This window comes from Nycticebus coucang, chromosome 22 (assembly GCF_027406575.1).
Source record: "Nycticebus coucang isolate mNycCou1 chromosome 22, mNycCou1.pri, whole genome shotgun sequence".
In the NCBI taxonomy this organism is placed as follows: domain Eukaryota; kingdom Metazoa; phylum Chordata; class Mammalia; order Primates; family Lorisidae; genus Nycticebus; species Nycticebus coucang.
The window spans coordinates 51581566-51596369 of record NC_069801.1 but is presented as its reverse complement, the minus strand read 5'-3'; the positions used below and the strand labels follow the sequence as shown (position 1 = coordinate 51596369).

The 14804-nt window shown below is 51.8% G+C and overlaps 1 protein-coding gene across 1 annotated transcript in view; it reads right to left on the bottom strand.

Moving 5' to 3' along the window:
• MROH7 (maestro heat like repeat family member 7) overlaps nucleotides 1–14804 on the bottom strand; it is a 63979-nt gene that overhangs the window by 4674 nt on the left and 44501 nt on the right. Inside the window, exons 14-19 of the mRNA XM_053576939.1 lie at nucleotides 10423–10560; nucleotides 8070–8184; nucleotides 5886–6026; nucleotides 4478–4657; nucleotides 4042–4197; nucleotides 3554–3676 (exon numbers count right to left, since the gene is read on the bottom strand). Coding sequence (XP_053432914.1) covers nucleotides 3554–3676; nucleotides 4042–4197; nucleotides 4478–4657; nucleotides 5886–6026; nucleotides 8070–8184; nucleotides 10423–10560 — 853 coding nt within the window. The remainder of the gene's footprint in view (nucleotides 1–3553; nucleotides 3677–4041; nucleotides 4198–4477; nucleotides 4658–5885; nucleotides 6027–8069; nucleotides 8185–10422; nucleotides 10561–14804) is intronic.

Sequence of the window (14804 nt, the reverse complement as noted above, 5' to 3'; positions counted from 1 at the left end):
CCGAGTAGCTGGGACTACAGGCGCCCACCACAACGCCCGGCTATTTTTTTTTTCAACAGTTTGGCCGGGGCCGGGCTCGAACCCGCCACCCTTGGTATATGGGGCTGGTGCCCTACCCACTGAGCCACAGGCGCCTCCCAGGAAAGTATCCATTCTTCCTCTTTTTGGGGGCGTGGGGAGGACAGAGCTTCACTTAGTCACTCTCAGTAGAGTGCCGCAGCATCATAGCTCACAGCACCCTCAAACTCTTGGGCTCACGCGATCCTCTTGCCTCCGCTTCCCAAGTAGCTGAAACTACAGGCGCCCGCCACAACGCCCAGCTATTTTTAGAGACAGGGTCTTGCTTTTGCTCAGGCTGGTCTGGACCTCCTGAGCTCAAGCAATCCACCTGCCTAATCTCCCCTGTGCTGAAATTACAAGTATGAGGCACTGCATCCAGATTAAAGTTTCCACTCTTGTTAGGACAGTGAGAAAGCAGCATTTGGGCAAACTAGTCTCACAGTGGTGGTCAGGTTGAGTTTGATAAGCAGACACTGGGAGGCAGTGAAGGGGCTGTTGAGATGAAGAGAAATCTGATATGATCACTCCCCTTTTGCAACCTCTGCAATGTCAAGCTCTAAGAGTTTGAGTTTGCTGTGAGCTGTGATGTTACTGCACTCTATCAAGGGTGACAAAGTGAGACTGTGTAAAAAAAAAAAAAAAAAAAAATGTGGGATCTCCGCTCTTCTTGTGAAACCAGAGGACCTGTCAAGAGAGGCCTGCATGTTGAGCTGAAGCTGTCCACTCCTGCCTTCAGTAGGGCCTAGGCTTTCCTGGGTGCTCAAGCCCACTGTTTCCCAGTCACTCGTAGTTATGCACCCAGTCACTGGCCACTGTAGGCACTTGAATAAGCCACTGGCCAAACACTCCTTCCAGACCCCTTTCCCCCCCGTAAAGCAATGGCAATAATATTAGACCCTTGAGTGCACAGACTTTGAGTATCACTGGTAACAATCGATTACCTTGTATATTTATGTTAGATGGGTGTGGGGGTGCTGGACACCCCACCCACAGCTCCCTTCATAAGGGAAGGATGTATCCCCCAACTGTGGGAATTGCCTAGGCTGAAGAGAACTGCCTGGCCCAAGGCAGAGCCCCTTCCTCGGGTGGCTGGCATCAAGGGGCAGATGGACAAAGGGTGTAAAACCCTGACCCCAGCCTCAACATGGAGCTCTCATGGGGTGTTGGCACCCTGGAGGTGCATCGCAGCCTGATGTCCCCTCTGCCACTCCCGCCCCCACTCCTCCCTTCCACAGATGTTGAGGCCAAGGGTGTCCCTCATAAGCCTCCCGAGTGATAATCTCATCTGCCCATGCAACAGGGAAGGTAGATTGGGACTAGGTGCTAAAGCCTCTCAAATGCCATGTGCAGGACGGGGCCATATCCTGCAGTGCAGCACTTCACAGTGTGTATGCTCACTCTTGCATCACAGATTTCACAGGGATGACCTAGAAAGGGGGGTTTGGTGACTGAACGGATGCACACACCTCAGAGACTTTCATGTGCTGATGTCATTGAAAATCTCCCCAGTGAGAATAGCCCACATCACAAAATCTCAAAACTGCAGATGCTGGCGTGGATGTGGAGAGAAGGGAACACTTTTACACTGCTGGTGGGACTGCAAACTAGTACAACCTTTCTGGAAGGAAGTATGGAGAAACCTCAAAGCACTCAAGCTAGACCTCCCATTTGATCCTGCAAACCCATTACTGGGCATCTACCCAGAAGGAAAAAAATCCTTTTATCATAAGGACACTTGTACTAGACTGTTTATTGCAGCTCAATTTACAATCGCCAAAATGTGGAAACAGCCTAAATGCCCACCAACCCAGGAATGGATTAACAATCTGTGCTATATGTATACAAGAATACTATTCAGCCATTAAAAAAATGGAGACTTTACATCCTTTGTATTAACCTGGATGGAAGTGGAAGACAAAGCATCACAAGAATAGAGAAGCATGAATCCTATGTACTCAATTTTGATATGAGGACAATTAATGACAATTAAGGTTATGGGGGGGAAGAAAAAGCAGAGAGAGGGAAGGAGGGAGGGGGCGGGGCCTTGGTGTGTGCCACACCTTCTTGGGGCAAGACATGATCGCAAGAGGGACTTTACCTAACAAATGCAATCAGTGTAACCTGGCTTATTGTACCCTCGATGAATCCCCAACAATAAAAAAAAAAAAAAGAAAGAAAATCTCAGTACTTCCTAAACTTACTTGTCTTGGAACTTTCTCCCCTGTAGGGCATAGCTCGTGAGACTGATGTCCTGTGGAGCACACCCTGGGGTGGGGACATAGCTGTAGAGACTGATGTCTGGGGAGCACACCCTAGGGACTGATGTTGTAGAAAAGGGAACCAATGCTGCCCTTCAGGCAGGAATACAGAGAGCATGTGCATACACATTTTTTTTTTTCCAAGTCTTACTTTGTCACCCTCGGTACAGTGCTGTGGCATCATAGCTCACAGCAACCTCAAACTCTTGGGCTCAAGTAATCCTCTTGCCTCAGCCTCCCAAGTAGCTGGGACTACAGGTGCCTGTCACAACACCTGGCTATTTTTAGAGATGGAGTCTCACTTTAGCTCGAACTCCTGAGCTCAGGCAATCCACCCTACCTCAGCCTCCCAGAGTGCTAGGATTACAGGTGTGAGCAACTGAGCTGCCCTACACATTTTAAGAAGGGAAAATACTGTATTAAACTTCTTTTTTTTTTTTTTTTTTTTTTAATTTGGCCGGGGCTGGGTTTGAACCCGCAACCTCCGGCATATGGGACCGGCGCCCTACCCGCTGAGCCACAGGCGCCACCCTGTATTAAACTTCTAATACTCTAGTTACATTTGACTTCTTCAATTAAAAGAGATACAAGGTAACAAACATTATCAGTATGTATCACGTATTACAATTTTAATATAGATATTTTTTTCTTTCTTAAAATATGTATACTTTTTTGGCCCCCTCTGTATAATACAGGTTATAACAAGAAGAGTCTGGTGGCCTGGGCAGGCAATGTATTGGAAAGGATGAGGTTAAAGGCTGGGAGGACGCTTGAGTGACTGGACCCATGGCCCAACCAAGGGGTGTCGATGCCCTAAATTAAGGGTGATGACAGGAGGAATGTGGAGGGAAAAGCGGACTCTGAGATATTTGGAATATTTGAGGGTAATGAAATGTGAAGAGAGAGGGAGATGAAGGGGACTTGGAAGACTCCAGGCTTCTGCTTTGGGGTTCTAGAGGGATGGAGAAGAATTGAAAGGGAAGGCGTATGTTCAGAAGTAACAGGCTGAGCCTGAAGAGCCTGCGGCTCATGGGGAAGGTGTCCAGGAGGCCACAGGGACACCAGAAGGGGGCAGAGAAGTCAGAGATGGGGTGAACATTCAGAGCCAACTCATGGGTGGTCATGGAAGTTGTTGGGAAGGGTGCTGGCGTAGGAGAGAGGGTAGAGGATGGAATGCCCCACCCCCCACCCCATCACACGTGTGAGGAACCCCAGCAGCCCCCAGAAGCACTCACAAGGAACTTGCAAATTTTGTTCACCGTCTGCTGCTGGTTGTCCCAAGGCTTCTGGCTGTAAGTTTTTTTGGGCAGCTCCCAAGTCATGAAGCAAGAACAGCGGAACAGGGTCTTCACACACTTCTGAGGACAAACAGGATGAGATATCAGAGCTGTGGAAGTCCAGGACAGCCAGAACATGTTCCAGAAAAAGTGTGTGAAAACTGGACTTTGAGAAATCGTCTATTGCAGTGGTTCTCAACCTTCCGAAGGCCGCGGCCCTTTAGTACAGTTCCTGTGGGTTGCAACCCACCGGTTGAGAACCGCTGGTCTATTGAAAGTGAAGTTGGCTATTTTGAAGGGCAGTTCTGACATGGGTGCTCTTGGAAAACAGACTTAGCTAGACATGAGTAACTGCCCCCAGGGGCTGATTCTGGCTTAGTTTCCATAAAGGAAGTGCAGCTGCAGGGCGGCGAGGGGAGGGCAGAGGCCCGGCGCCCGCCGCTCACCTGGCCCACCTTGGCATTGCCCTCCCGCATGATCAGCAGCAGCGGCACCAGGGTGCTGATCAGCTGCTCCTCCGCGGCCTGGGTGCGTGGCAACCGCAGCTTCTGAACCACCTTTCCATACAGGTTGATGCAGGAGGAACGTACATCCTCTCGTGACTGGGGAAAAATGGAGGCTCAGGGAGGCTCCCTCCTCCAGGAGGCCACTCGGTGGGGCTGACATGGGGCCAGCGCTCCTCTCCCTCCAGCCTGGGTCTGGAGCTCTCTCCACTCTTCCCAGCCAGGGCCCCCACTAACCTAAAAGGTGCCTTAGTGACGAGAAGAAAGGTCCCTTCTCTGCTGGGACCAGTAAAAAATATGCCCTCTCTTTGTGGACCAGGTGCTGTGTGACAGCCCTGTGTGGGGAGACGTGACCCCTCCCACTCTGTGGAGTCCTCACGTCGCTGAAGTGTGGCAGCAGGACCTGTAGGATCTCCACAAAGACTGAGTTGTCCACCAGCTTCCGGTCCTGCCCCTTGAAGATGGTCTTGAGGTTGTGGACGGCTTCCACCACCAGCATCCCGTCCATGCCCTTCAGCCCTTTCACCATGGACGGCAGGAGGGCCTGCACCTTGGCAGCCTGCAGGACAGGGGCAGGTGGGATGGGGTCTCTGCCTCTGAGTCACTGAAAGGAACCCCAAGCCTGATCCCCACCCCCAGGCCTCTGTTTATGCACCCACTGCCTGGGTGCCCTCACCGTGCTCACGCTGCTCCCGGAAGCCCTCTTTGGTTTCACTGGCCCCTTCCTGGCCTAGAGTCCCAAGGCCCTTTGCTGTCCATCCCCCTCCTTGGCTCTAGGTAAATGACACCCTGTGTTGTTAGTCAGCTTTCTGAGTCTACGCCCTGCCCCTTCATCCCAGCTACATCATGAGCTGCAACAGAGTCCAGTAGAACAAAGAAAGCCCTTTTACGAAAATGCTAATAAAGACAGACCAGAGGGCAGTGGCTCACACCTGTAATCTCAGCACTCTGAGAGGCCCAGGCGTGAGCAGCCTGAGCTCAGGAATTCAAGACCAACCTGAGTAAGAGTGAGACCCCATCTTTACTAAAATTAGAAAGATTAGCCAGGCATGGTGGCAGGCACCTGTAGTCCCATTATGTGGGAGGCTGAAAGAGGAGGAGCACTTGAACCTAGGAAACTGTGGTTGCTGTGAGCTAGGCTGATGTCACAGCACTCTAGCCTGGGCAACAGAATGAGACACTGTCTCAAAAAAAATGTTAATGAGGCATCAACAATCTGGGCCTCAGGTTCCTAATCTATAAAATAGGAATAATTGGGCAGCGCCTGTGGCTCAGTTGGTAGGGCGCCGGCCCCATATACCGAGGGTGGCGGGTTCAAACCCAGCCCCGGCTGAACTGCAAAACCAAAAAAATAGCCAGGCGTTGTGGCGGGCGCCTGTAGTCCCAGCTACTCGGGAGGCTGAGGCAAGACAATCGCTTCAGCCCAGGAGTTGGAGGTTGCTGTGAGCTGTGTGATGCCATGGCACTCTACCGAGGGCCATAAAGTGAGACTCTGTCTCTACAAAAAAAATATATATATATAGGAATAATTACTGCCATCCTCTGCCCCTCTGATGTATATCATCTTTAGGGTCGTTGTGAAAAACTGGACTAGAAACCATTCAAAATAAGTAAAACATGGAGAGGTTATTAAGAGATATCCATTTTACAGATGGGGCAACTGAGACTGGAATAGAACTGGTTTCCTGATTCCACCTGCCAGAGTCTAAGAAACTGTGACAGCCAAGCCGTGTGCTTCCTCCAGCCCAGGGCGGGCTGGGCCAGGCCCTCCGCCACTCTCCACTCACCTTCTCAGCCCTGTGGGCCAGGATGCCCAGGCCCCGGATGGACAACACCTTCATGATGGGGTCGCGGTGGTTCAGGCCTTCAGCCATGCGCCCCAGAGAGTACTCCTCGGGGATGCGGCGCACCTGCTCCATCTGGAGGAGCTGAGGGAGCAGGTGGTAATTACTGCCCTGCAAGGTAGCAACAGGCCCCTCTGTCCTACACACTGAGAGTATGCATTGGATAAACAGGCTCAGCCTCTGCATGGAGCTTCAGACTTGGGAAACCAACTGTTTCCTGCCCGTCAGCACCTCCTGGCCAAGCTGAGCAAGTCACTGTCCAGCTGTGAGTCCCTGTAGCTCCACAAGACCCTTCCCTTCTGGCCCTTGCCTGCCTCTGGGGCCCTATTCACAGGCACAGGCCCACCCTCCAGCACATTTTCTTACCACCAAGCCAGCTTCTAGCCAAGCTGCCCAGCGTCCCCTGAACTATCTCGCCATCTCATCCCTTCTGTGCTAATCTTTCTGGTGTGAGGCCCACCTCTGCCCTGACGCCATCACCTGGCAGGGCTCTATCCAGACTCAGCTCCTTAAAGCTACACTTGACATTGCCCCTGGCCTCCTCTAGGCTGACCGGCTCCTTCTTCGGGGGCCTCTGAGTGCCCTATCCCCCTGTCCAACTGAAGAGTTCCTTAAGGACAAAATTCAAGCTGTTCCTTCTTGGGTCGGGGTCACCAAACATGAGAACACTTGATTGAGCTCAGGTCCGACAGGAAATTTGACTCCTTTCTTCCTTGGGAGTGCCTTTGCCCCTGCGCTCCCCATCACAGGGTTTGCACCATCAGCCCCCCATGGTCCAGGTCAAGCCTGGGCATTGCGCTCACCTCTTTCCCAGCCTCCTGCCCCCGCCCCCGGCAGCCTGCATGCCTTCTCGTGACTGCACCATCCTCACCACGTGTCCCCTCTGTGCCCCTGCCTAGCTGCCGCCACTGAGCCCACAGGCCTGTATGATGGGAGGACAGAGCTGGGGAAAGGCAGGTCTGGAGAAGGGTGTGGGGTGGCTCAGGTGGCAGGCAGGGAAGCGGGGCTCCACACACAGCCCAGACTCAGGCCTGCTTGCACCGGGTTCTGGGCACTAGAGATGCGGAAGACTGATGAGAATCCCACCAGTAGCATCGCCGACTCCCTGGGAGCACTCTCTGTGGGCCAGGCACTGTGCTAAGTACTTTACATCCCATCCTCATCGAAACTCTGAGGTGGGCAATTTGCTAGCTCCATATTACAGGTGAGGAAATGGAGGCACAAGCACTTAGGCAACGTGCCCAAGGTCACGCAGCTCCCTTGAGGAGTTCATTGCCATCAGCAGGGGAAAACACACACCCAATCCCAGCATAGAGGGCTGTAGAGGGCTGGGGAGGGACATGTGAGCCAGCCAAACTGCCACAGCAAACATAGTGCAGCTGACTCTGGCCAGGGGTGGGCACCTCTTCTGGAGAGGTGGGAGAAGACTCAACTCGGGTGAAGACTCTTGTTTCAGACAGGGAGGGCCATTGCTCAGGGCTTTAGGGCAGCTCCGGAGACAAGTTAAAGCTCGAGTCCCTGACCTGGGATTAGCGTGAGGATGAGATGAATCAGGTGTAAAGCTCTCAGAGGGTGCCTGGAGACATCACAGTGTCCGCTCGGTAAGCACCAGTGTTGGTACCGGTCAGCTGCCCCCATCTGTCTCTACCCACCTATCCTGATTCCTTTCTCCCCAGCACCTTCCCTCTCACATTCAGCTTAGGTGTCTCCTCCTCCAGGAAGCCCTCCCTGGTGTCTCCCTCAAGTCTCCTGTTCTCCCACCACAGCCTGGACTTCCCCACCATAGCACAGGTCTCTCTATGGTACCCCCAAGTTATAATTGGGGTGTCCTTTGTCTCTCCTGCTACACCAAGGATTCCTTGGGGGCAGGGTGGAGTCTCATGCATTTTAATGCACGGCTGGCCCACGGAGGTGCTCAGGAAGGCTAGTGGTTGCCCGGGGCACTAAGGGAGCCTGGGAAGAGCAGAGCGGGGTGAGGGTGGAGAGATGACAAGAGCAGGGAGGAAGGCCTATGAGGGCTTCCCAGCCGAGAGAAATCATGCTCAGGGAAGGGCCTTGCAAACTGTAAAGGACTGTTTGGCATGAGGAACCCCCACCCTGCGCCCTGTGCCCTGCGCCCACTGGTACCTCCACAAAGAAGGCGGTGGCAGTGATCTTGTGCTTCTCGTCGCCGCGCTCCAGGAGTGGGATGAGCAGGTAGAGGACACGGCACAGCTCCTGGCAGGAGTAGTGCACCATGGCCCTGCAGGGCGATGGGGAGGGGAGCCCCTCAGGTTCTTCAACCCGAGGCACCTGCAGGTGGGGGCTTGGCCCTGACCCTAGATATCCCGGGCAAGCCAGGGTCTCCTGAGGGGGATCATAGAAGCCATCTAGTTTAACTGCTTCCTTTTACAGATGGGGAAACTGAGACCCAGATTGGGAAAGCAACTTGCCTGAGGCCACTGAGCATATCACTCCAGGAGACAAGCTGAAGAGCCCTGATGGCACAAGACCACATCGGGAGGCGGTGACAGGCCAGCTAAGCCAGGCAGCAGCCAGAGTCTGTCCTGTGTTACCTCGTTTGACCCTTGCATTACCTTCAAGGCAGGTTACTGTTACAATCCCCATTTCATAGATGAGGAAATAGAAGCTCCAAGTGTGAACTGCTCAAGATCACAGAGCTAGAAAATGGCAGAGAGGGAATCCCAGCTACGGGCTCCCCCTTCCAGCTGCCTTGCTCAGTTTGCTCAGCCAGGGGCTCTCAGGGTTTCCATCTCCACCTACCCAGCAGTGCCAGCATCCCCTGGGAGCCTGTTAGTAGTGCACCGTCCCAGACCTACTGAGCCAGTGACTCTCAGGCCAGGGGCTGGGGGGCACACAGGTCCTGTAGGTGACTGCACACCTGAGGACCACTGCACTACACTCCATGAATCAGTGAATCCAGCCAAGTGTGGCAGGGATGCTCAGAGTCTGGAATGAGACAGCCTGGCCCCAGCACCAGCTGCGCGACTTCAGGCAAGTCACTAAACTTTTCTGGGCCTCAGTTTCCTTGTGTATGACACGGGAATGATAACAGTACTATTTCAGTGGTCATAGCGAGGATTAAATTGAGTCTTAGCATGGTGCCTAGAGCATAGTAAGCACTCAATAAATTCGGGTGGGGTCGGGCATGGTGGCTCTAGCCTGTAAGCCCAACATTTTGAGAGGCCAGACTAGTAGAGTTGCTTGAGGCCAGGAGTTTGAGACTAGCCCAGGCAACATAGTAAGAACCTGTCTCTACACAAAATGAAAATTATCCAGGCATGGCTGTACACCCTTGTAGTCCCAGCTACTTGGGAAGCTGAGGAAAGAGGAAGGCTTAAGCCCAGGAGTTCTAGGGTACAGTGAGCTGTGACGGGGTTACTGCACTCCAGCCTGAGTAATAGAGTGACACTCTGTCTCTACAAATATAGAAAATAAAAAGTAAGTAAATGCAGGGTGGCGCCTGTGGCTCAGTCGGTAAGGCGCCGGCACCATATACCGAGGGTGGCGGGTTCAAACCCGGCCCCGGCCAAACTGCAACCAAAAAATAGCCAGGCGTTGTGGTGGGCGCCTGTAGTCCCAGCTACTCGGGAGGCTGAGGCAAGAGAATCGCTTAAGCCCAGGAGTTGGAGGTTGCTGTGAGCTGTGTGAGGGCCATAAAGTGAGACTCTGTCTCTACAAAAAAAAAAAAAAAAGTAAGTAAATGCAGTTGTATCCTGAGAACCCTGGGGAGAGCGCCATCCTTGCATTCAGAGAGCAGGGCTGAGAAGCAGGCTCTCCTACAAAAGGCACAGTATGGAAATCCAGGCGCCCCAGGGGAGGCTGTGTGTTTAAGGGAAGCGCTCTGGGCTGGGTCAGCAGGTCATTTTTCAGCTCTGCCACTCCCTGTCTATGTGGCTTAGATCACTTCAGCACATTCTGGACTCGGGCATTCTCCTGTGCAACCAACATGTGCATCCCAAATCCCTGCGCCGCCAATGACTATGACACTCAACTCCCTGTGCTGAGCGCTTACCATGGGCTATTCAAAGCACATTACTTAATCCTCACCGCAGCCCTCAGAGCTGGGTCCTCCTGCAGTATTTCCACAGTAGTGTTATTTCCACACTGCTGAGGGAGAATGGACCCAGAGGGAAAGTAACCTGCTCTGGGTCACACTGCTGGGAAGTGGCAGGCTGGGGTACAGATGCAGACATTCAGTTTGCAAGGGCGCACTCTCAGGAGTTACCTGCTGTTTCTGTGTCAGGTAAGGGAAGGTGCTTTGTAAATAACCTAAGTGCTGGGAACTGCCCGACTGCCACTGAAGTTAGCCTGAAGAGTGAGTATTATGTCTGTGTTGTTAACACCTCCCAGCACAGACAGGAGGTGACAGGCTGAGCAAAGGGGCTTGCTCAGAGGGATGTTCAAACCCAAGCCTGTCTGAATCAGATCCTGAGGCCTCCTCTCCCCCACACCTCCCCCAGGTGTCCCAGAGCCTCACCTTGCCAGCAGGGACACTCCACGGTGGTGGTTCTCCGCCTGCCCCATGAGCTCCCAGCCATCCCGGTCCTCCAGAAAGGTGGCCTCGTAAGAGCAGCCCATCTTCAGCAGTAGAGTTTTCACCACTTTTACCACCCAGCTGCCAAGACAAGGCAGCTGAAACCCTGTGTCCACCTGGCCCCGGGCAGGCCTCCCTGAGCCTGGCCTCTTCCCCCATCAGCTGTCATCTAGCCTGGCAAGCTCCTATTCAGGGAGTTCATTGTTAAGTTAGTGCTAGTTGGTGCATCTGCAAAGGGTGGCTTTTTACAAATAATTAGTTTTGCAAACAAGAGAGGAAACAGAAGCAAAATTCACCTCCCTTTGAAGGTGCCTGTGCCTGCAGGGTGTGGCTATTAACTGACATCCTACTGTGTGCCTGACATCAGGCCCTGACGCAAATGTCTATGTCTGTAATTGGACGAAGTTCTATAGTTTTACATATATATTCTTTTACTAAAATTAAAACTGCCAGTATGTAGAACAGAATTTACACTGCAACCAAGTTTCATTTGCTTAAGGAGTTCATGAAGCACTTTGTGGACATAACCTCAGATGTCTGAGGGGTACTGGTTCTCATGATGGAAGGCAAAGCATTTTAGAAATCAGATAATGATCAGGAATTTGTTCGTTTTTTTTTTTTTTTTTTTAAGAAAGACAGAGTCTCACCTTGTCGCCCTTGGTAAAGTACCGTGGCGTCACAGCTCACAGCAACCTCCAGCTCTTGGGCTTACGCGATTCTCTTGCCTCAGCCTCCCAAGTATTTGGGACTACAGGCGCCCTCCACAACGCCCAGCTATATTTTTGTTGCCGTTTGGCCAGGGCCGGGTTTGAACCTGCCACCCTCAGTATATGGGGCCGGTGCCCTACTCACTGAGCCATAGGAGCTGCCCAGGAATTCGTTCTTAATTTTCACGTTTTTACTTTTGTAATGAATATGGATCCAGTGCAAACGTTATGCAAATGTTAAAGCTTCTCCTAAGGCCAGAAGCTTTCAGAATCATTCAACCTCTGTGCTGATTCTTTGAATATGTGTGGTCAGTGACAAATTCAAAGTTCAAAGTTAACAAATGAGAGGAAGGAAGAGTGACGAGCCTCTCCAAGTGTTGTCCTGGTCCATTCTCCAGCCTCCTCTCTCTCCCCCGAAACTCTGAGCACTGGCGGAAAGGCTCAGCTGAGATTTACAGGTGTTCACGTGGAGAAAAAGGGCTATTCTTTTCTTTTTTAGAGACAGAGTCTCACTTTGTCGCTCTCAGTAGAGTGCTGTGGTGTCAAAGCTCACAGTAACCTCCAGCTCTTGGGCTTAGGTGATTCTCTTGCCTCAGCCTCCCGAGTAGCTGGGACTATAGGCACCCACCACAATGCCCAGCTACTTTTTTGTTGCAGTTTGTCCGGGGCCGAGTTCGAACCCGCCACCCTCAGTATATGGGGCCAGAGCCCTACCCACTGAGCCACCCACAGGTGCTACCCTTTCCTTTCTTTTTTGAGACAGAGTCTCAATATGTCACCCTCGGTAGAGTACCGTAAGCTCACAGCAACCTCCAACTCCTGGGCTGAAGCGATTCTCTTGCCTCAGCCTCCCCAGCCTCCCGAGTAGCTGGGACTACAGTTGCCTGCCACAACACCTGGCTATATTTTGTTGCAGTTTTCATTGTTGTTCAGCTGGCCCGGGGCCAGGTTTGAACCCGCCACCCTTGGTGTATGAGGCTGATGCTGTAACCACTGAGCTATAGGCACCGAGCCAAAAGGGCTATTCTTTTCAGCCTCAAGCATTAGTACCTTCAACTGCGACAGAATGGGCACTCGAGTGTGCTTTCCAGGACACTTGACCACCCTCTCCTCCCCTGTGTCCCCATCTCCAAAGTCACCTTCTCACCAGCTGGTTTGGGGACAGGATTGAGCTGGGACCTCAGATGGGAATGACTTGGCTTCACGGTTCTGGAAGCTTGGACAGATCCTCCCAGCCCTTGTTTGTGCAATTGGAGTGAATATGTATTTAGGCCAAAGCTTCTCAACACAAAACTATGTCATTTATAGTTTGTCCTGTCTAATCCTTTACCTCACATCCTCAATCAGGCTCCACATTTTAACAAAAATGGCCCTCCCACTCCCAAAGGTATAAGTGTAAGAGCTTCAAATGATACTCTCAGAAAGAAGACTGGGTGTGGTGAGGTGGTTCTTTTGGTCCCCAAACACCTGCTCTGCAAATCTCACCCTCCTGGAGCAAAGGATGCCTTTTAACGCTCATTCCCTGTCCCTGCCCAGGACCAGGAAGCCAGGGACTTAACATGGAGCTGCCTTAGGGCCCATGGCTGCCTTAGGGCACAGAAACCAGACTTCACAGGATGACTCTCGGCCACAGCTGTGGTGTCGACCTTAACAGGACCTCACCCACCTTCCCGAACCAAGCCACTGTGACGGGGTTGGTGTCCACAGAGCTAATTGCTGTGCTCAGCGCCTCTCAGGAGGGTATGACCACCTGAGTGTTCTGAGGGTCTCTACAAGCAGCCCCCAGCCATCGCAAGGGGCTGGAGTACCCATGATCCCTCCTGCGTATTAATTTCCAGGAGTTCTGTAACAAATCACCACAAACCAGAGGGCTTAAAACAACAGAAATGGATTTTCTCACAGGTCTAGAAGCCAGACATCAAAAATCAAGGTGCCAGCAGGTCCATCCCCTCTGAAGGTCCTAGAGGACAACCTTTCTTGCCTCTTCCAGCTTTTGGCGTCTCCTGGCACTCCTTGGCTTGTAGCCTCGTCACTCACTCTCTGCCTGTGTCTCCCCAGCCTGCCTCTCTCTCTGTGTCTGCATCTCTCCTCTTCTTACGAGGCCACGTGGCAATGGATTCAGGGCCCCCCTGCTTAATCCAGGATGATCTTATCTCAAGATCCTTACTTACATATGCAAAGACACTTCTTCCAAATAAGAGTCACAGTCATAGGGTTCTGCGTGGACATATCTTTCAGGGGCCACCATTCAGCCCACTACACCCAGGCAGCACCTCTTGGCTTTCTTGGTCCCCTCCAGTTTGGCACTTGCCTGCCTTTGTTTTTTCTGCCTTTCCGGCTACTTCTGATGTGGCGGTGAGGGGGACACACAGGCTGTCTTCCTTGTGGTCCTAGGCTGGGCCAAGCTCTCCTTGCAGGCAGGCCACGTCCTTTATCACTCCACAGCTGAGAACTTTTCCACTGCGTATGTTTTCCTATCTCTCCTACCCCAGCACCGCTTTCCTTTCCTCTTGTGTTTTCCCCAGAGCCCATCAGCTTTTGGGTCACAGGTGATGTTCTCTGGTAGAATCTACAAGCATGAGAGGAACTGGACTGGGTCACACCATTGGCATAGTGTCATGCTGGGACACTGTCCTATCTGGCCCTCACAACGCCCCTATGGGACAGGAATCACCCATCTCGTAGGTAAGGAAACCAACCACCAAGAGGTTACATTAGTGTACAAAGTACAAAAAGGGAGGATGGAGCCAGAATTTGAATCCAAGTCCTTCTAACTTCAAGTTTAACTCACAACTGCTTGCCCTCTGCCCCTCTGAATGTACTTTTCTGAATATAACACACCATAGGAGTCAAAGAAAAAAACAGATAAAGTTGGCTATGTAAAAATTTTAAATGTCTAAATGGCAAAACACCATAAAATAACTGCAAGTTAAGCAACAAACTGGCATACAAATGACTGAGTTCATTTCCTTACTATAGAAAGAGCTCTTGCAAATGAATAAGAAAAATCCCCAGGGCAGCGCCTGTAGCTCAGTGAGTAGGGCGCCGGCCCCATATGCCGAGGGTGGCGGGTTCAAACCCAGCCCCGGCCAAACTGCAACAACAACAACAAAAATAGCCGGGCGTTGTGGCGGGCGCCTGTAGTCCCAGCTGCTCGGGAGGCTGAGGCAAGAGAATCGCGTAAGCCCAAGAGTTAGAGGTTGCTGTGAGCCGTGTGACGCCACGGCACTCTACCCGAGGGCGGTACAGTGAAACTCTGTCTCTACAAAAAAAAAAAAAAAAAGAAAAATCCCCAATCACCTTACATAAAATTGGGCAAAGGACAAGAACAAGGTTGCCCACAGAAACAAATGGCACTTCAACCTCAACTATATGAGAAGAGAAATTTAGTTTTAGCAAACTAAAGCTACAGCAAAATTCCATTCTTCAACTCTCAGACTGGCAAAAACTGAAATGTTTTATAATGCATTGTGTTTGCAAGGATGTGGGGAAATAGGCACTCTCCCACATTATGGGGGGCAGCTCCATCTACAGGAGGCAGTTTCACAAATGGGACACTTTAGGTCCACTCCTTCTTTTATTTTTTTCAGTATGTATTTTACTTTACTTTTTATTATT